This window comes from Triticum urartu, chromosome 7A (genome assembly GCF_056163025.1).
Source record: "Triticum urartu cultivar PI428250 chromosome 7A, HENAU_Tu73, whole genome shotgun sequence".
NCBI classification, from domain to species: domain Eukaryota; kingdom Viridiplantae; phylum Streptophyta; class Magnoliopsida; order Poales; family Poaceae; genus Triticum; species Triticum urartu.
Genome location: NC_141879.1, coordinates 203,981,824 through 204,002,720, shown reverse-complemented (window position 1 = coordinate 204,002,720; position 20,897 = coordinate 203,981,824). Strand labels below are relative to the sequence as shown.

Below are 20,897 nucleotides of genomic sequence, written 5' to 3'. Positions count from 1 at the left end.
ACAGTGTTTGTAAAAGTTTTTCTTTATCACTTTCAGTTTGTCAACTGAATTGCTTCAGGACAAGCAAAGGTTTAAGCTTGGGGGAGTTGATACGTCTCCATTGTATCTACTTTTTCAAACACTTTTAACCTTGTTTTGGACTCTAACTTGCATGAGTTGAATGGAACTAACCCGAAATGACGATGTTTTCAGCAGAATTACCATGGTGTTATTTTTGTGCAGAAATAAAAGTTTTCGGAATGACCTGAAACTTTACAAAGAATATTTTTGGAATATATAAAAAATACTGGTGAAAGAATCAACACCAGGGGGCCCACACCCTCTCCACGAGGGTGGGGGGCGCACCCCCCCCCCCTGGGGCGCGCCCCTGTCTCGTGGGCCCCTCTGAAGCTCCACCGACCTCAACTCCAACTCTATATATTCATGTTCGGAGAGAAAAAAATCAGGGAGAAGGATTCATCGCGTTTTATGATACAGAGCCGCCGCCAAGCCCTAATCTCTCTCGGGAGAGCTGATCTGGAGTCCGTTCGGGGCTTCGGAGAGGGGAATCCGTCGCCATCGTCATCATCAACCTTTCTCTATCACCAATTTCATGATGCTCACCACCGTGCGTGAGTAATTCCATCGTAGGCTTGCTGGACGGTGATGGGTTGGATGAGATTTATCATGTAATCGAGTTAGTTTTGTTAGGGTTTGATCCCTAGTATTCATTATGTTCTGAGATTGATGTTGCTATGATTTTGCTATGCTTAATGCTTGTCACTAGGGCCCGAGTGTCATGATTTCAGATCTGAACCTATTGTGTTTTCATGAATATATGTGAGTTCTTGATCCTATTTCGCAAGTCAATAGTCACCTACTATGTTATGATCCGGTAACCCCGAAGTGACAATAATCGGGACCACTCCCGGTGATGACTATAGTTTGAGGAGTTCATGTATTCACTAAGTGTTAATGCTTTGTTCCGGTGCTCTATTAAAAGGAGGCCTTAATATCCCTTAGTTTCTGATAGGACCCCGCTGCCACGGGAGGGTAGGACAAAAGATATCATGCAAGTTCTTTTCCATAAGCACGTATGCCTATATTCGAAAAACTTGCCTACATTACATTGATAAACTGGAGCTAGTTTTATGTCACCCTATGTTATAACTGTTGCATGAGGAATCGCATTCGACATAATAATCAATCACTGATCCATTGCCTATGAGCTTTTCACATATTGATCTTTGCATAGTTACTTTTCCGTTGCCACTGTTACAATCACTACAAAACCAATACTATTACCTTTGCCACCGTTACCGCTACTTCCATATTATTTTGCTACTAAATACTTTGCTACAGATATTAAGTCTTTCAGGTACGGTTTAATTGACAACTCAGCTATTAATACTTGAGAATATTCTTTGGCTCCCCTTGTGTCGAATCAATAAATTTGGGTTGAATTATCTACCCTCGAAAATTGTTGTGATCCCCTATACTTGTGGGTTATCACCCCTCTACTTAGTTGCAAGCGTACAGTCTTCATGATCCGGCAGCGCTTCGCCCTCCAGAGCTAATCATTGCCAGAGAATTAGAGGGAGGAGATTAGAAGCACATGCTACTTCTTGAGCTAGCGTTGATTTTTTCCTTGAAAAGGAAAGCGTGATGCAGCAAAGTAGTGATAAGTGTTTCCCTCGGTTAAGAACCAAGGTATCAATCCAGTAGGAGGCACAGGCAAGTCTCCAATATATGCACCTGCACAAATTAACAAACACTTGCACACAACGCGAAAAAGGGTCGTCAATCCCTTCACAGTCACTTGCAAGAGTGAGATCTAATAGAGATAGATATAAAAGATAAGTAAAAAATTCTAAAAAATTAGGACAATCTAGGAAATTTGTATATCAATCTTGTGTAAAAAATTCAAGAATTTACCACGTTCCAGAAGCTCAGATCAATTCTGTTACTGGGCATGAAAGTTTTTGTTTTTCAGCAAAATCAAATCAACTATCACCATGACCATCCCAAAGGTCTTACTTGACACAAACACTAATTAAAACACTAAAACACAATTATTACAGAAGTAATATTGTGTAATTATTCAAGAATAGAAGCAAAAACAAAAAATACAAAATAAAGTTGGGTTGTTTCTCAACAAGCGCTATTGTTTAACTCCCCTAGCTAGGCATATTGCATAGATCTAGTTATTGTAATAGAAGTGAGGGAGATCATCCCAAGCTTTCTTTGTGGTAAGCAAAAATAATCAAAGAGGCTAAATTTATTAGGGTAAGGATCTATAAGATCAAGTTTGGGACGAGGAATAGGTTCCTCTTTTGGCCCTTTGTAATTTGTATAGCAAAATTATCATTGAGTTCAGAAATTTTATCAATCAAAACATTGGTAGGGACCTTCTTTCTTAGGTTTTCATTATAAGCGGCATAATCCGGAGATTGTAATCTCATAATTTCTTTTTGATTAAAAAGAATCTCCTCTATAGGAGGACAACCACCATTAATATTATAATGAGCAAATATTTCACCGGCTTCTTTCATGATGAACCTAAACTCGTGAGCTAGAAATATAGTGGTGACACGCTTAACGAAAGGATCATGAATATTGGAAAATTCTAGCGGAAGCCTTTGTATGCATGGATGCATGTGAACAAATTGTCTTTCAAGTTCAATTATAAGAAAAGATATTGCACTTGTAAAAGGCTATTGGTTTTATTAAGAATCGACCCTCCTAGCATAGATAACGTACCCATGCAAGTAAAAAAAAAATCTGAAATAACCCCTTTTTCAATAATATTACCGCTACATATATAGAGATTTTTTTTAGTGTGCATAATAGTAGGTTCTTCTTCATTAGGATCATTATTAACAAAATCATCAAAGCTTCCCTTAAGATTATTACTATCTTTTTCAACGACAACCTCCCCAGATTTAGACATTATGTCAAGAAACTAATCTAGCACACAAGCAAACAAAAAGCAAACGAAAAGACGAACGGAAAGAGGGCGAATAAAAAGGCAAAAAAAAAATTTCTTTTCTGAAAACGTTTTAGAAGTGGGGGAGAGGAAAACGAGAGGCAAATGACAAATAATATAAGTGCAAAAGATGAGAGTTTATGATAGGTACTTGGTAGGCTTGATGTAGAACGTCACCGGTAACGGCACCAGAAATTCTTCCTACTACTTCTTGAGTTTGTGTTGATTTTCCTCTTGAAGAGGAAATGATGATGAAGCAAAGTAGAGATAAGTATTTCGCTCAGTTAAGAACCAAGGTATCAATCCAGTAGGAGGCACAAACAAATCCTCAATATATGCACCTGCACAAACTAACAAACACTTACACACAGTGGCGGGGCCACCTCCTGGCGACCCCGGGCAGCTGCTTGGGCTAGCCCAAAAAATTACTACTAAGCACTAGTGATAATCTATGGTTAGAAGAATTATTTCTTAGGGCAGGTGGCAGCTCACTCTGTCATAGTTCAGTCATGCCCGGGCTGCATTTATGGGTTGGCTCCACCACTGCTTGCACACAACGCGAAAATGGGTTGTCAATCCCTTCAAGGTCACTTGTGAATACATTCAAAGTATTCACCTGGCAAGTCATAACAGATCTAGGAGAAGCCGTGCAAGGAGTTGATGTCGTTTGGTTCGTCGGGATCTAGGTCGTGTCCCGACAGCTTGTGGAGTGGAGTCCCGCTACTTTGTTGTTCCGCTGCCGAGTAGGAATTTCCCTTATCGTCGAGGCCCCTGAGATGTCTTCTAAATAATGTACATAAGTGTAGCCGCACCGTGTGTGCCGCTTAGCCTCAACTGTCATGTAATATATGAACCTATGTATCCACAAGAGATCAATAAAACAAGTATCTATACCAAGTTGTTGTGTGTTATCAAAAGATTTGATCTCTATGCTGATAATGCAAGGTAAATCAGTTGCTCTAAACCGGGTGCCACAAATAAACAAAAAAAAAATCAAACCAAGGACGCATCATGCAGCTCCAGCAAAGGAGCGAGGATGCGCAACAACAGACTGGCCCAGTACTGTACATACTCTCGCTTTAAGCAAGATATAAGGTTACCCGTCAAGGTTATTCTTTTTTTTAACATTAGTACAGACACAAGCGCTCATATACACGCACATACATTCATCTCTATGAACGCACGCACGCACACCCTACCTTTATGAACACCTTCGAAAGACTGAGTCGGCATATCATCTTAAGATTTACGAAATCACCATAGGCACCTCGTCGTCGACGGAAACGTCTCCTCTCACTGAATGCGCATCGCCGAAAATCTTGAAATAAACTCAGAAATAAATGCAAGCATCAGGATTTAAACCCTGATGGGCTAAGGATATCAGAGTCCCTCTAATCATCCAACCACACATGTTGGTTCACGTCAAGGTTATTCTTCTTTAGACCTCTCGAGGCTTGTCCTATTTGGCGCGTATTCCACTGGATACATGGATACAAATCCAGTCCGTACCCCCTCCTGTGCTTTACCGTTAGGCACACTTTGGGCCGGCCCAATTAGTCCCCATCTGGTTTTGGAAAGGTTCTATAAACTGATCGGTGTTTTTAATTTTATTATTTGGTTTCTTTTCATCTTTGTTTTTCCCGTTAATTTGTCATTTTCATTTTTCCTATTAATTTTTCCTTTCCATTTTTCAATCTTCTTTTTTCTTTCTTTTAAATTTATATATTCTTTATTTTTGCAAACATCTTTTCAAATTCGTGAGAATTTTCTCAAATCAGGAATATTTGTTCGAATCATGAACTTTTTTGAATTCATAAATATTATTCATAATTTTTTTTGAACATATTTCAATTCATAAACATGTTTTACAAACTCGCAAAAAATTTCTAAACCGTTTTTCAAATTTGTGGGCATTTTTTGAAATCATGAACGATTTTTAAAATCATCAATAATTTGAATTCGTGAATAATATTGAACATTATTCTAATTCAAAAACATTTATAAAATGGTATACATTTTTCAAGTTACTGAACATTTTATTTAAATTCTGAACATTGTTTTGAAACTCTGCACATCTTTTCGAAAGTTGTGAACATTTATTTGAACCAGCAAACATTTTCTGAATTTGTGGAACAACTTTTGGAATTCACCATCATTTTTTTCTTTTGACGAACATTTCTTTTGAACATTTTTAGAATCAACGAATTATATTGAATAAATGAAATTTTTTCATGAACATTTTTTGAGTTTTCAAACATCGGGCCAAATTTGCGAACATTGTGTAAATACGCAATAATGTTTTCAAAGGCAGGAAGAGTTTTTGATTTTCAGAACATTTTTAAAAACTGTGAACAGTTTTTGAACTTGCATTTTCTTGAAAAAATATCATGATTGTTTTGAATAGGCAAACATTTTATTATTTTTAAAATCTTTTTCTTCAAAATTCAGAATTTTGTTGAAATTTAAATTTTGTAATCTTGAATTATTTTAAGAAGAAAAAACAGATAATATAAAATACAAAAATGTAGCAAAATATAAAAACGAAAAATAATAATGAAAAGGGGCATACCGCGCCTCATGGGGTGGTATTACTTCCCGTCGACATTTTTCTCAAAAAAATCTTTATATTGACATATGTATGGGTTTCCTCCTACTCTATTTTCGTTGATCTGGATGGTTTGTGTGTTGGCTCGGTTTTGCCTACACTTGTGTGTGGTATGCGTTTTTGAAACTCGTGATCATTTTTTAACGAATGAAGACTTTTAGTATTTGGGGAACAAATTTGAAATTCATGATCTTTTTTTGTTTTGAAAAACCTTTTTTAAAATGCATGATTTTTTGTTCGAATTCATGAACATTTTCTGAAACAACGAATTTATTGAATCAATGAACTTTTCTCATGAACATTGATGAACTTTTTTTGAGTTTGCAAACATTTAGTCAAATTCACGAACGTTGTGTAAATACGAGGCCAGTTTTTTTCGAAATCATGAACATTTTTTGATTTTTGGAACATTAAAATGACCATGAACAGTTTTTGAATATGCATTTTTTAAATAAAAATCACATTTTTTTTGAATCTGCGAATATTTTATGATTTTTTTCGAAATCCACAATTACGTTGAAATTTTAAAATTCTCTGTAATGTCGAATAATTTAAAAAAACAGAAAAATCTAAAAATAAAAAAATGGAAAAAAAATCTGAGATGAAAAAAGGGGGCATCCCACCCCGCATGGGGTGGTATTCACTTCGCGTCGACATTTTTCTCAAAAAAGAAACTTTCTATCGACTATCTAGGAGTATTATCTACCCCTTGCAGAAATATCTGGTACTCCCCCCCCCCCCCCCCTAGGGTGCTCCCCGTGCTCCAAAAGTCGGTAGCGCATTTTTAAATGTTCAGAAAATTCTGAAAAAAATCCAGCACGTTGACACAACATCAGAGTATGTTGTAAAATTTTTTTGAAACATAGCTTGACAAACATAAATGAGGGGGGGAGGGGGGGGGGGGTATTCACTTCGCGTCAACATTTTTCTCAAAAAAGAAACTTTCTATCGACTATCTAGGAGTATTATCTACCCCTTGCGGAAATATCTGGTACTCCCACCCCTAGGGTGCTCCCCGTGCTCCAAAACTCGGTAGCACATTTTTAAATGTTCAGAAAATTCTGAAAAAAATCCAACACGTTGACACAACATCAAAGTATGTTGTCAAAAAAAAATTGAAACATAGCTTGAGAAACATAAATGACATATTCGACAGTAAATAGTACACAACATAAGTTGGGCTTTGGATTAGGCCCATTATCACATTGATGTCCATTTTATCATTTTTGTATCTCGAGCAATGTTTCGAATTTTGATTTGAATTTTTTGGACAACATACATTGATGTTGTGTCAATGTGTTGGATTTTTTTCAGAACTTTTCAAACGTTTTAAAATGTGCTACCAAGTTTGGAGCAACGGGAGCACCCGAGGGGTGGGAGTACCAGATATTTCCTTGAGGGGTAGATAATACTTGTAGATAGTCATAAGACAGGTATAATTCTTTTGCTAAAAAAAGACAGGCATAATTCTTTCCACCGTTGCATCGAGACGCAAGCTTTGCGTTTTATATGAGCAAAAAATCCTCTGAGATTCCAAGCCGTCGCTGTCTGCCACCATGTGCATATGCAGAAGGTAGGGCTTGAGCATTCACACCCCAAGTGGTTGTATCGGGAGCCAGATTCCGAACTTGAAAGTCAGAGCGACCAAAGAGGCAGGCTGTGCGTGCCAACATTTCCTTCTTTATTTTTTTGACCGGCCGTGTCAACATTTTTTCTTAATCAAGGGAATACGAACACTTTAAGCTGGCGAAATGTTAAAAACACAAATCTTAATGCCTGCTCGGTTTCTCTCCGCTCCCGCGACTCAGCTCCCGGAGCGGAGCAGGCTGCTGCCACTTTTTACGGAGCAGCTCAAAGTGAGCTCTGCAGCTCCACGCAGTGGAGAGATTCCAAACAGGGCCTTAATCTCACCCAGGGTAGATGTGCTATGCAGAGCAGAGCAGACATGCCCCAATTGCCAACTGTGCTCGGTCTGGCCTTTGGTCTGTAAAATATGTTCCCCACTGGTTGACTAATCCTCCTATCGCCATTAAACCATTACAAGGGTGATGGATTCTCAATCAGTGAGATCAGCCAATGGGTTTTAAAAATGAAAATTAGTAAGAAGAAGCACTATAATCTGCGTTTGAAATTGGAGACTTGCACAAGTTTTATAACAACTGGACAGCAATTAGTTCAGCTTCCATGGAAATCGGCAAGAGTTCATGCACCCAAACAAGTATCTGCTCGACAAGGGCCCACGCCGCCCTCTTCGGCATAGCGAGAGAAACGCAGGTGCCAGGTGTGTAACCATCTGAACCGATTACCATGTACCCCTACAAAGCCACAAAATGAGTAAATGTTTTCTGCATTACATGATTTCATCAGTGATACCATCAATACATGTAGAACATATCACATACTTTGCCAGATGTATACTATGGAAACACGACTTATTTCTTGTTTTCCAAACAGTCAAAACAGAGATGCCACCAATTGGCACAAACTTTCTCTCTTTCACAGCATAGCCCAACTCTGACAAAGATAAACAAGAGATGAAGGGACGTTAATTGTTATAGCCCCCACAAAACTCACTGAGTATCTATCCAAGGGGCAAGCAAATAATAGAAGATCTGTGGATTCATTAACTCCACAAAACTCACACGTTTCTGAGCCTTGGCAACCCCTGCTGTTAAGGTTGTGTTTAGTCCAAGTCTTATTCATCCTTAATTACCAGCCAAACACATAATTTGATTACCAGCCAAACACTGGCCGGACAGGAAAAACATAAAAACTATACAGCGGGAACTTGGAGGGGAAAATAGATCAAGAGCGGAGTTGCACATCTCCCGGTGGAGAGAGAATCAATGTTTTGGATTGAGAATATCAGGGCAAAGTAGGAAACAGATCAAAGGCCAGGTAAAAAATGGTTCAAACTCGTATTGATTCACCAAACCAACCATGTCACTTAACTCCAAACAACAGGGAAAACATGGGTACATTTTCAAGGGGACTCGTTAGCAAGGTCGTCGTCAAGCTAATCCAGAGCAGATGGCACATGCATGCTACATCAACAAGGGTTAGTCTAATCCCTAATTCACAAGTTGAACACTATAAAACCTCCAAGTCACGTCTTCCAAAATATTCATGAATCATATACACTCAGTTTAGCATCATCGGTCTATTGACTATGCATATTCCGTCAAATTTAAAATCCTATGCCACAATTATCATTACGGAAGCTGATGCCTAAACAAATTTTTTTCTCAGTATCATTACGTTTTGCCTTGTCACCATGCTGACGAACAGCTGCACAGCTAGCATTAGGCTCAACCGCTCAACCTCCGAGTTCCACTGTCATCAGATTAAACCGCTAGCGCTATATATCTGAGGGGGCTAGACACCATGTCTTTCACCAGAGTTGAGACTCGAGGTGCTATTTCCTGTAGACAACGAGCAAATGGTGCATCCAGAGCAAAGCAATGATGATAACCTCATGCTGGACCTGCGCAAGTACATCCTGGTGATGGCCATCCTGGCGGCGACGGTGACCTATGTCGCTGGGCTCAACCCGCCTGGAGGAGTCTGGCTGAGCAGCAAGGACGGCTACCTCATCGGCAACCAGATTCTTGTGGTGACGGACCACCCCCGGTACAACGCCTTCTTCTACAGCAACGGGGCCGCATTCATGGCGTCGGTCGTGGTAATCCTCCTCCTCCTCCTCGTGGAGCAGAGGGAGAATGCCGAAAAAGGCTCCTCGCCCCGCTTTATAGATAAAGCAATAACCACGCGGTGGTGGCAGAATCCCAAGCCGCTCATCCTCCTCGCGCTGAGGGTGGTCATGGCGCTGGACATGCTCGCGCTCATGGTGGCATACGCTGCAGGGGCCAGCCGTGGAATGGTCACAACTGTCTTCTCCTCCGTGCTGGTATCTGTTGTCTCCATCTATGCTGTGTTTCATATGATCAAGTATATCAGCGCAGGAAAACTGGAAGAAAATGCTGAAGCCAGTGGCGAGGATAAAAAACTTGAGCGGGCACGTCAGATTATGATGTTGTTTGCAATTTTTGCGGCAACAATAACCTACACGGCGGGGATGAGCCCCCCAGGTGGCTTCTGGCCGGATACCCAGGACAGCCACCGTGCCGGTGACCCGGTCCTGCTAGATGACCACTCACGCCGGTTTGTGGCCTTCTTCGTCTGCAACACCTTTGCATTCATCACATCCCTAGCTGCCATCATGCTACTTACAACCGTCACCAGCAAGCTCGAGGAGGGCTCTTACAAGAAGTGGTGCCACCATGCGCCATACGTGTGCGTAAACGTGGCATTGCTTGGCCTTTTCGTGGCCTACGCCATTGGGAGCTGCAGGAAGACTCGCTCTACCGTCTACTTATTCAGTCTGGTTCTCCCGGTTCTCATATACACCGTTCTCCAGTTCATGATCCAGAAATTCCTGGAGCAAATAAAAAGGTACCTGCCTGAATCAATTACTAGCTAGTATTACTATGGGTGTGTGTTCAATCGGCTTAATTATCTCATGATAAGAATTTCTCCAATCTGTATTGCAGACTTCTAGCATCATGTTTGATCGAGAACAATCTAAGATCATGCTGGGGCAGGAATGACAATGACCATGAGAAAGACAACCGGCTGAAGAAGGCCCATTCTCTCGTACTGCTACTTGCAACCCTTGCCACGACCATCACCTACCAAGCGGGGATGAACCCACCGGGTGGCTTCTGGCCCGACAACCGTGACGGGCACAAGGGAGGTGACCCGGTACTTGTAACCACGCATGCTAGACGCTACAGGGTGTTCTTCTACTGCAACTCGGTCGCCCTTGTGACTTCCGTAGTTGTCATCGTCATGGTCCTGAGCAAGCATGTGACATCAAGCGTCGTCCACAAGCGACACGCCCTGGAGGCTGCCATGATACTAGACCTGCTCAGCCTCATGGCTGCGTATGCAGTCGGCTGTTGCCGGGATGTAACCACCTCCCTCCACGTCATCGCTCTGGCTGGTGCAGTATTGGTCTACGTGGTGATCCACATCGTCTTCTTCACGCTAGATCCTAAGGTCAGGCCGGAGGAGGAGATGAACAAGAAACGCAAGCTGCTGCTGCTGCTAGCCATCTTGGCCGCAACCATCACTTACCAAGCTGGGTTGACCCCACCTGGCGGCTTTTGGGGTGAGGACGACGGGTTTGGTCATAGAGCAGGTTATCCTGTCCTCTTGAGTAACTACCCTCGCCGTTACACAACGTTCTTCTACTGCAACGCCACGAGCTTTATGGCATCCATAGCCATGATCATCCTCCTTGTGAATCCGAACCTGTACACACCCGGCATAAATTGTTATGCACTCTATGTGTGTGCTCTGGCGGGCTTATTTGGCCTCGTGGGTGCCTATGTCGCAGGAAGCTCCCGGCATGTGCGGACATCCATCATTGTGGTTGCATTGGTTGCTGTGGTGTTCGTGTTTGTCATCTTACTGCTTATAGTGCTGAAGCAGAATAAAGATCCCAAGCCTACAAAGAGCCAGGTAGATGAAAAGGGCACAGAAGAAAAAAATATCCAGGAAGATGGAAAGGGTACAGAGGAAAAAATGATCCAGGAAGTTGAAAAGGGTACAGAAGAAAAAAATATCCAGGAAGATGAAGAGGGTACAGAAGAAAAAAAGATCCGGGAAGTTGAAGAGGGTACAGAAGAAAAAAAGATCCAGGAAGATGAAGAGGGTACAGAAGAAAAAAAGATCCAGGAAGATGAAGAGGGTACAGAAGAAAACAAGATCCAGGAAGTTGAAAAAGGTACAGAAGAAAAAAAGACTCAGGAAGAAAAAAAGCGTACTATTAAAGAAAAAAAAGAATACACCAAGGGAAAGTATTTGATGCTGGTGGGCATCTTAGTGGCGAGTGTCACCTATCAGGCCGGCCTTACTCCACCCGGCGGAGTGTGGCCGGACAGCAGCAATGGGCACACGGCTGGCGACTCGGTCCTGCATGACAGCAACAAGCACCGGTACCGGTTTTTTTTCTACAGCAACTCCATTTCCTTCCTAGCGTCGGCCATCGTCATCCTCCTACTCCTGCTGGACAAGCCACTGTTTTCGGAGAAGGGACTCCTAGGCATGAAGAGCAAGGAGCTGCTCCGAGTAGCGCAGTCTTCGGTTGTGCTGGCCTTGCTTGGCCTCCTTTGGGCATATGCCTCTGGCTGCAGCCGCGAGTGGGAGACATTTGGTTACATTGGCGCACTTGCCTTTGCCGTGCTGCTCTACATTGCCATCCATGTGGTACTATCGTGCCGTGACAAGAAAGACGAGTCTCCTGCCAAGCAATGCAATTGCAAATGCATATGTAAAGCCGGTGGAGGAGCACTGGAGGGAACTAAAGTTGGGGCTAACAATGTTTAGGGATCTTCTGCTCACATGTGTATCTCCTTTGTATGTACCTATGTGCTGAGTTGTTAATTGTTACTTCCCAAAAGCTTCTCTGTAACATTTTGGAATTGATCTTCTCGTTCAGATCCAAAATTCAGAATTTCTATCCTCGGGAAAAAGAGGACAAAAGAAAACTAACACCACGAAAGATACATACAGTTGTAATATGGTCTTTGAGTGAATAAAAAAATACATCAGTAGTGCAACCTGCGTGTAGTGCCCACATGCTATGGACAAGACAACTGGAGCAAATATATCTGGTGCTTCATCAAGTATCAATTCCAGTCTGTAATGTAGGGCTACTCATAACAGTGGTGTATCTAGGAAATAACGATGGATTTGCATTCTTGTTAACCATAGATTCTCAAGGACATGTTTATGCAAATTCTTCACAAATATTTGTGACAAAAGGCAACTAGACACGCACCTGGAGCCTTTCTAGGCATCATTCCAACCCAGCCAATCCAAAACTCACCAGCTTACCTATCCAATGGCACCCGACCCTGCAAACATAGCATTAAAACCTATGTAGTATCACAAGGACAATTCGGCGATGACCAACCTTGCAGTCGCACAAGGCCATTTTGTTGAAAATGATCTGGGCGACCTCCACAGGGGTGGTATCTCAATTCATAGACCAGCCTGCATCCAAGCACTCCTGAATATATAATTATACATTAGCATGAATGCATGATGTTACATTGTACTGCAACTTAGACAAGACAGTTAAATCATAAGTGTTGGAATAAATGTTTTAGTCACCTTATATTCAGAGAGGAAATGTTAACATCCAGTAGCTGGTGCAAGTTGCAATTGAAAAAAAAAGTTACTAGTAAGAGACATGCCCACATATTTAGTTGACTTGAGAATCGGATCACAAAGTCTATATGACATGTTTGCAAACTAGTCCTCTGTCTTATGGACACCAAGTCAAGTCTGTATAGAAAAAAAATATCAAGCCCACTATCTTTCTGTTTACATAGCCAGTACACCACTTTCAAGTTTCCAGTTCACGTTGACATATAAATTACTATGCAAGTTCATCTCTGATCTTACATACTCCCTCCGTCCCAAAATAAGTGACTCAACTTTGTACTAACTTTAGTACAAAGTTGAGTCACTTATTTTGGGACGGAGGGAGCACAATGTTAGGAACTAAACCCTTGCACATTACTTGGCTCATAGTCCGATGTCTGTTAATTACAAACAACTTGAAAGGAGGTGTATGAAGAGAAGATAAGACCTCATGTTTTAATCAACAGAATTCAAGAAAGTGTGGTAATGTCAGAGCTCCACTTATTCTGACATGCAAATATCCAGAACTGCGATGGCCAAGCAGGGCAACTATATATCAACGGGAAAGAGATAAAAGCGCTTAAAATTACATCCTTGATAGTGTAAGGAACCTCTTTCCCTGCACTGTCAAGTAAATGGAGCCTGAGAATCCAGTTGAAAGCAAAAGGAATACAACTTTAGGAAGTACCTCCTGCTGCTGGCCACTTTGGTTGCTTCCATGATGTCTGTCGCAGGATTCAACTCGCCAGGGGGAGTACGGCATCAGAAGCCACAGAGCCACTGACAATGCCATCTACGTGTGCAGTCTCGGTGGTGTCATTCTTGAATACATTTTCTTCCACGTGGTGTTTCATGGGTGTGCCATGGAAGTTGAAGTGACTCAGACCAACAGCAGGTACTGAACGCATAATTCTTCTGCTTCCTAAGATTCCTTTTCATTCTTCATGACTCAACTGATCAAGCATGTTTATCTGAAAAACAGAATGCAGCTTCTGTACTGCCCTTGGAAACTCCGAGCCTAATATCCTTTTCCTTCTCCTATTGTTCCTTTGAAGGACGTAAACTCTAAGAAATTGACCAAGTGATTTACGTATGGAATACAGTCTTGCAGATACACTTAATGGCTTCGAAATTTGAGTTATAGCTGGGGACCGGATTCCTGTAAAGGGCTCATGACTTTGTGCCTACCTATCCTACTGATGGATAAGTCTGTGTACTAGGGTCGTTGTGGGGCTGCAGCACATGGTCCTTGTGGCAGTTAGGATAGAGTTCCTGACCATCAAGGACTGGCAGTTAGGATAGCATCTTAGACTGGCATCTTAGACTGGCATCTTAGCAGCATCTCAGCATATGCTTGGATGGCTAGCAGCCTATAAGTATGTATCCCCAACCCCTCAGGTTGGCATGGCATTGTGTGAGAAATAAACCAACGAAAATTGTTCCAACTCTCCTAGTGTCATCCACAACTATCAATGCTCAGGTTCAAAGGTCTAACAAGTGGTATCAGAGCCTCGTTATCTTGTACCCTGAGCATTTCCTGTGAGCAGCCCAAGTCGGTAGCAGCAGCTGCTCCGTCTGCCTCTGGTTACCTTCCTCCCCCCGGACTGTCGAGCAGCAGTTCGTCTTCAACATCCTCCTCTTCACGGAACAGCCCCCTGCAGCGAGCCATGTCTGCAGGTCGCTCTCAGCACACGGCTACCTCGAGTATGCGGCGCCGGCAGGAGGCCGAGCGCGCCGTGGCAGAGGAGCGTGAGCGAGCAGCTGTAGCAGCAGCTGCTGCGGCAGCAAGGGTGTCGAGGCTGGCTGCAGCGGAGCTAGCAACAGCCAGAGCGGAGGTAGAAGCAGCCAGGGCGGAGGTAGAAGCAGCAGCAGCAGCAGACGCAGCACGTGAGGCTACGGCGGATGCCAAAGCACTCCGCGGCGGCTCCGGCAGCTCCAACAGCTCCGCGCCTGCGGACGACGGCGCTGACGCAGACCGCGCCAAAATGGCGCAAGAGCGGACGACGCAGTGGGCAGCCGAGCACGCCCGCGCTCCAGGTGGAGGTGCGCACCGCGACGGCGGCTGCAACGACCAGGACCGCGGCCTCTACGAGGTCCGGACTGTGGTCAGGGACGTTGGTCCCAGTGCTGGGTGGCCTACCCTCACTAAAACCAACTACATCGAGTGGGCCGGGATCATGAAGGTCAGGCTCCAGGTGCGGCGCATGTGGGAGGCAGTCCAGGACAGCAACGTCGACCACCAAGAGGACCGACGGGTGCTGGACGCCCTCATCGTCGCAGTCCCGCCCGAGATGCAGTTCTCGCTTTCCAGCAAGCGGACTGCCAAGGAAGCTTGGGACGCCATCGCCGCGGCACGCATCGGCAGCGACCGTGCTCGCAAGTCCACTCTGTAGGCACTTCGTAAGGAGTGGGAGAGCCTGGCTTTCAAGCCAGGTGAGGACGTTGATGACTTTGCTCTCCGTCTCAACACTCTGCTGCAGAAGTTGGTGAAGTTTGGTGATGCCACCTACACCGAGGAGAGAGCTGTCGAGAAGCTTTTTCGGTGCATCCCCGAGAAGTACAAGCAGATGGCTCAGTCGATCGAGTCTTTGCTGGACCTCTCCACGATGACAATCAAGGAGGTGATAGGTGCCTCAAGGTCGTCGACACCGACGAGCCACAGCCTTCCTCGGGGCCCATCACCACCGGCGGGAAGCTGCTCCTAACTCGGGAGCCGTGGGATGCCAGCCTTGGTGACAGGAAGAAGGGGGAGCCTTCTTCCACGACGGGCGGCCGCAAGCGTGGCAAGCAGTGTAAGACGCGAAGAGGCCCCCCGGGCAGGGCACAAGGACGTGCCGAAGGGGACGCCCGCGGAGGCGCCAAGGACGGCGCCGCTGGCAAGCCCAAGCCGGCACAAGACAACAGCTGCCACAACTGTGGCAGGTTTGGCCATTGGGCCAATGAGTGTCGGCAACCACGACAAGGCTAGGCTCACATCGCACAGGCGAAGGAGGAGGAGACGGCTCTGTTCATGGCGCATGCAAGCATTGAGCTATCTTCAGCGACACCAGTCGCAAAAGCTCTCATCCATCTCAACGAGCCAAAGGCGCACGCTCTTCTCGGCGACGCCTCCGGGAAGGACAAGACTACGGGGTGGTGCCTCGACACCGGCGCCACCCACCACATGACCGGTCGAAGGGAATTCTTCGCTGAGCTCGATTCTGATGCGCGAGGCTCCGTCAAGTTTGGGGATGCCTCCGCTGTGGAAATTAAGGGCGTCGGCTCCGTCATCTTCACCACCAAGACGGGAGAGCACCGGCTGCTCACCGGTGTCTACTACATCCCGCGCTAAGGAACTCCATCATCAGCTTGGGACAGCTGGATGAGAATGGCTCACGCGTGCTGATTGAGCATGGGGTCCTACGCATCTGGGATCGCCAGGGTCGCCTTCTCGCCAAGGTACTCAGAGGTGGAAATCGACTCTACATCCTTGATGTGCAGGTGGCACAACCGGTCTGTCTCGCTGTCCGTCGGGACGACGAGGCGTGGCAATGGCATGAGCGCTTCGGGCATCTTCATTTTGAGGCCCTGAAGCGTCTAAGTGCCAAGGAGATGGTACGAGGCCTGCCATGCCTCGACCATGTGGAGCAGTTCTGCGACATCTGCGTACTGACGAAGCAGAAACGACTCCCTTTTCCCCAACAGGCAAGTTTTCGGGCCAAGGAGAAGCTGGAGCTCGTGCACGGAGACTTGTGCGGCCCGGTGACGCCAGCCACACCAGGAGGTAGACGCTACTTCCTGCTGCTCGTCGACGATCTCTCTCGCTACATGTGGGCGATGATTCTCGGCAGCAAGGGAGAAGCGGCGGACGCAGGCTGGTGTGGAGGCGGAGAGCGGCCGCAAATTGCGCGTGTTGCGCACTGACAACGGCGGCGAATTCACGGTGGCTGAATTCGCGTCGTACTGCGCCGATGAGGGCATCCAGCGCCACTACTCCGCGCCGTACAGCCCGCAACAAAACGGAGTCGTCGAGCGGCGCAACCAGACGGTTGTGGGGATGGCTCGGGCTCTCCTCAAGCAGCGAGGGATGCCGGCTGTTTTCTGGGGAGAGGCGGTGCTGACGGCCGTCTACATCCTCAACCGCTCGCCTACTAAGGCACTCGACGGCAGGACACCGTATGAGGCCTGGCATGGGCGGAAGCCGGCGGTCTCCCATTTGCGGGTCTTTGGCTGTCTTGCGTTTGCTAAGGAGCTTGGCCACATCGGCAAGCTCGACGACAGGAGCACACTGGGAGTCTTCACCAGCTACGCGGAGGGCTCAAAGTCCTACCGCATCCTCGACCCAAAGACACAGCGTGTGCGCACGACGCGAGACGTCGTGTTCAACGAAGGGCGAGGGTGGCAATGGGACAAGGCGGTGGACGACGGCGCGACGCCGACGTATGACGACTTCATTGTCGAGTACACTCACTTCAAGGAAGCCGGGGGAGCAAGCAGCTCCTCTCCGCCGGGCACGTCTACCCCGGCCCCCAAAACTACATAGACTCCGGTGCCCGCTACGCCGACGACACCACAACTGGCGATGCCGCATACTCCAGCCCCGGCAGTCATCACTCCGGGTTCGTCTTCATCAGCACCAGCTCACGCAGAGCACAACCCGATGAAGTTCGCTTCCCCGCTCACTCACGACGAGGAGCGGGTCGACGCGTATTATGGAGGCGAGCAGCTGCGGTATCGCAGGATGGATGATCTACTCGGCGACGAGCCGGTGCCGGGACTGATGCCACGTGACCTGGAGGCGCAGCTACAACTCGCGTGTGAGGACGGCAAACCACGGTCCTTTGCAGAGGTTGAGAGAGATGCGGCATGGCGCGCCGCGATGCAGTTGGAGATGGATGCAGTTGAGCAAAACTGCACCTGGGAGCTCGCTGATCTCTCTCGTGGACATCATGCAATCACCCTTAAGTGGGTGCTCAAGCTGAAGAGGGATGGAGCCGGCGCCATCATCAAGCACAAGGCTCGCCTGGTGGCCCGAGGCTTCTTGCAGCAGGAAGGAGTCGACTTCAACGACGCCTTCGCTCCTGTGGCACGGATGGAGTCCGTGCGACTTCTCCTTGCGCTGGCTGCCCAGGAGGGCTGGCATGTCCATCACATGGATGTCAAGTCGGCATTCCTCAACGGTGACTTAAAGGAGGAAGTCTACGTGCATCAGCCACCGGGTTTTACGATTCCCGGCCAGGAGGGCAAGGTACTCCGCCTGCACAAGGCCCTCTATGGCCTACGGCAAGCACCTAGGGCGTGGAACGCCAAGCTGGACTCCACGCTAAAGAAGATGGGCTTCGAGCAAAGCCCGCATGAGGCTGCCGTCTACCGACGGGGCAGTGGAGGAAATGCCTTGCTGGTGGGCGTCTATGTTGATGACTTGGTGATCACCGGCACCAAAGATGCAGAAGTGGCGGCGTTCAAGGAAGACATGAAGGCCACCTTCCACATGAGTGACCTTGGGCTCCTCTCCTTCTATCTAGGGATTGAGGTGCACCAGGACCACTCCGGGATCGCGCTTCGACAGTCCACCTACGCCAAGCGCATTGTTGAGCTAGCTGGGCTCACCGACTGCCATCCAGCTCTCACTCCAATGGAGGAGAGGCTGAAACTGAGCCGCGACAGCACGACGAAGGAAGTGGATGCTACACAGTACCGGCGCCTTGTGGGGAGCCTTCGCTACCTCACCCACACACGGCCGGACTTTGCATTCTCCGTCGGCTATGTCAGTCGGTTCATGGAGCGACCGACGTCGGAACACCAGCAGGCAGTGAAGAGGATCGTCCGCTACATAGCAGGGACCCTCGACCACGGCCTCCACTACCCTAGGTGTCCGGGGGCGGCACACTTTGTCGGGTACAGCGACAGCGACCACGCCGGCGACATCGACACCAGCAAGAGCACGAGCGGGATCCTCTTCTTCCTCGGCAAGTGTCTCGTGAGCTGGCAATCAGTCAAGCAGCAGGTGGTGGCCCTGTCCAGCTGTGAGGCTGAGTATATAGCGGCCTCCACCGCCTGCACTCAGGCGCTCTGGCTCGCTCGACTTCTTGGTGATCTTCTCGTTCAAGACACCAGAACGGTGCAGCTCCTGGTGGACAGCAAGTCCGCTCTGGCCCTGGCAAAGAACCCCGTGTTCCACGAACGGAGCAAGCACATCCGACTGAGGTATCACTTCAAACGCAGCTGTGTGGAAGAAGGGAGCATCGAGGCGAGCTACATCAACACCACGGACCAGCTCGCAGACCTGCTCACCAAGCCTCTTGGGAGGGTCAAGTTCCTCGAGCTTTGCTCCAGGATCGGGATGATTCAACTCTCCCACAAGACAACGTACAAGACTTAGGGGGAGAATGATGGATAAGTCTGTGTACTAGGGTTGTTGTGGGGCTGCAGCACATGGTCCTTGTGGCAGTTAGGATAGAGTTCCTGACCATCAAGGACTGGCAGTTAGGATAGCATCTTAGACTGGCATCTTAGCAGCATCTCAGCATATGCTTGGCTGGCTAGCAGCCTATAAGTATGTATCCCCAACCCCTCAGGTTGGCATGGCATTGTGTGAGAAATAAACCAACGAAAATTGTCCCAACTCTCCTAGTGTCATCCACAACTATCAATGCTCAGGTTCAAAGGTCTAACACCTATGTAAGAGTGGGCGGCCTAAACAGGTGGAAGATCCTCAGGTGGAACAGAAACCGACATAGAATATGATCCTAGTGCAGTTTACATTTTCACGGTGTTTACTAAAATGTAGGAACAGATAGATGAAGTTCAAGCAACACACCCAATCTGGCATCATAATGTCCATAGTATAACATACTATAAAGTGGGAGCTATAGAACAGGAGGCACACCTGGAATTACGTCTGGACATTGCAGAGAACTTCAGAGAAAGCATCGCCCCAGCTGCAGTGCCTGACGTGCTGGGCGGGAGGAAAAGACACGAGATGGCCGTTCTCAGGATTTGCCGGTTTCTTGCAGGCATTTCGTCGAGCACCTGTCCTGCATCCGCACGGGGGCATTTAGCCGAGCAACAGCCGGCCATTCCGACGGGGGCATTTCTTCAAACATCATCGGTGCGCTCTTTGAGTGGAGCTCGGCCTGCTTCAGTCACCTCCTGCGGCTTCTCGCAGCCCCGGCCGCCGCTTGTCTCCCATAATATAGTGCATCAGCACCGGCGGACTTGGCGCTGCGATATGGCAAGGAACTCCGACCTTGATTCAGGCAGTAAATTACGCCATGAGAGCGAGCAGGTCCACCGCAGGAATCCACTCCTCATGATCGCAAGCTGCATGTGGAAGATTGGGTTCGCGATTGCTGCGGCAACTCCAACTGTACTAGACTCTGCAAGCGGACGAGACATATGACACCCATAGGGCTGCAGAGTCTACCGTTCCACCATTATACAGTTAATAATAGAACAATGTCCGTGCGTTGTAATGAGATATAAATATTCTATTACATTAACTTGTGATTTACCTATCAACAATAATATATTTGTGTAAATAAATGTTCATCAAATACTACCTGTAAATTATCTTATATTTTGATTAAAAGTTTGATAAATAAAATAAAATGGAATTTGGTTCAGAAAGTAAGTAATTAAGGTGATTGATTATCATATACATGTAAGCTTGGACGAAGGGGTGGTGGGAAGAAAGTTGAAATGGGAACATTACATTCTTTTTAGGGTGTGTCTAGGTCTCAGTCGACTGAAACTTAATCAAGTCTAAGTCAAGTGATATAACATGTAAGAAAGATAAAGAAAAAACTGAGAAGAAAAATTTATACAAATCTTAATGTAAGATCCTACAAATATAGCATCGACCGAGACTTAGCAACCCTCTTCTTTTTAAGTAGTAGAGATAGAGATATAGTTATGCCTTAGGGCAACTTCAACAAACGGATCCATAGGTGCACCCAACGCGCTGCTGCATTTCAACTTTTTTTTTCTAATTTTCATTTAAAACAGGGAAATTTTACGATGCATTATAATATACCAGAGCACGTGTATTATATGGGCGATCTAACGGATGAGAATAACTGGGTCTTTTTTAGTCTAAGGGTATTTTCGGCCTAAATTTTTTTGTACCTTTAATCG

General features: G+C 46.3%; 1 protein-coding gene, 1 long non-coding RNA gene and 1 pseudogene across 4 annotated transcripts; 2 read left to right on the top strand and 1 right to left on the bottom strand.

The window, feature by feature from the left end:
• Nucleotides 1-7,252: 7,252 nt before the first annotated feature.
• LOC125524384 (uncharacterized) lies at nucleotides 7,253-11,960 on the top strand. Of its 2 annotated transcripts, XM_087534754.1 has the most exons (3): nucleotides 7,253-9,252; nucleotides 9,352-10,022; nucleotides 10,121-11,960. In XM_087534754.1, the coding sequence occupies exons 1-3, from the start codon at nucleotides 9,010-9,012 to the stop codon at nucleotides 11,958-11,960; spliced, it is 2,754 nt and encodes a 917-aa protein (XP_087390880.1). In that variant the 5' UTR covers nucleotides 7,253-9,009. The 2 variants fall into 2 exon arrangements, with proteins under 2 accessions (XP_087390880.1, XP_048545395.1); XM_048689438.2 differs by having other exon boundaries at nucleotides 8,950-10,022.
• Nucleotides 9,062-20,182, bottom strand: LOC125524385 (uncharacterized). Of its 2 annotated transcripts, none has more exons than XR_015610395.1 (3): nucleotides 19,651-20,182; nucleotides 12,415-12,645; nucleotides 9,062-9,499 (listed from the first exon to the last, which is right to left on the bottom strand). It is a non-coding gene; the product is annotated as an uncharacterized LOC125524385 (long non-coding RNA). The 2 variants fall into 2 exon arrangements; XR_007290721.2 differs by lacking the exon at nucleotides 9,062-9,499 and having other exon boundaries at nucleotides 11,468-12,490; nucleotides 12,550-12,645.
• Nucleotides 14,208-16,613, top strand: LOC147959014 (uncharacterized; annotated as a pseudogene).
• Nucleotides 20,183-20,897: the final 715 nt, after the last annotated feature.

What these genes read in the sequence shown, in the direction of transcription:
- LOC125524384 (XM_048689438.2), top strand. Translation starts at nt 9,010, where the DNA reads ATGGTGCATCCAGAGCAAAGCAATGATGATAACCTCATGCTGGACCTG. An exon ending in TTCCTGGAGCAAATAAAAAG is followed by an intron (nt 10,023 to 10,120) that starts GTACCTGCCTGA and finishes TCTGTATTGCAG; the next exon opens with ACTTCTAGCATCATGTTTGA.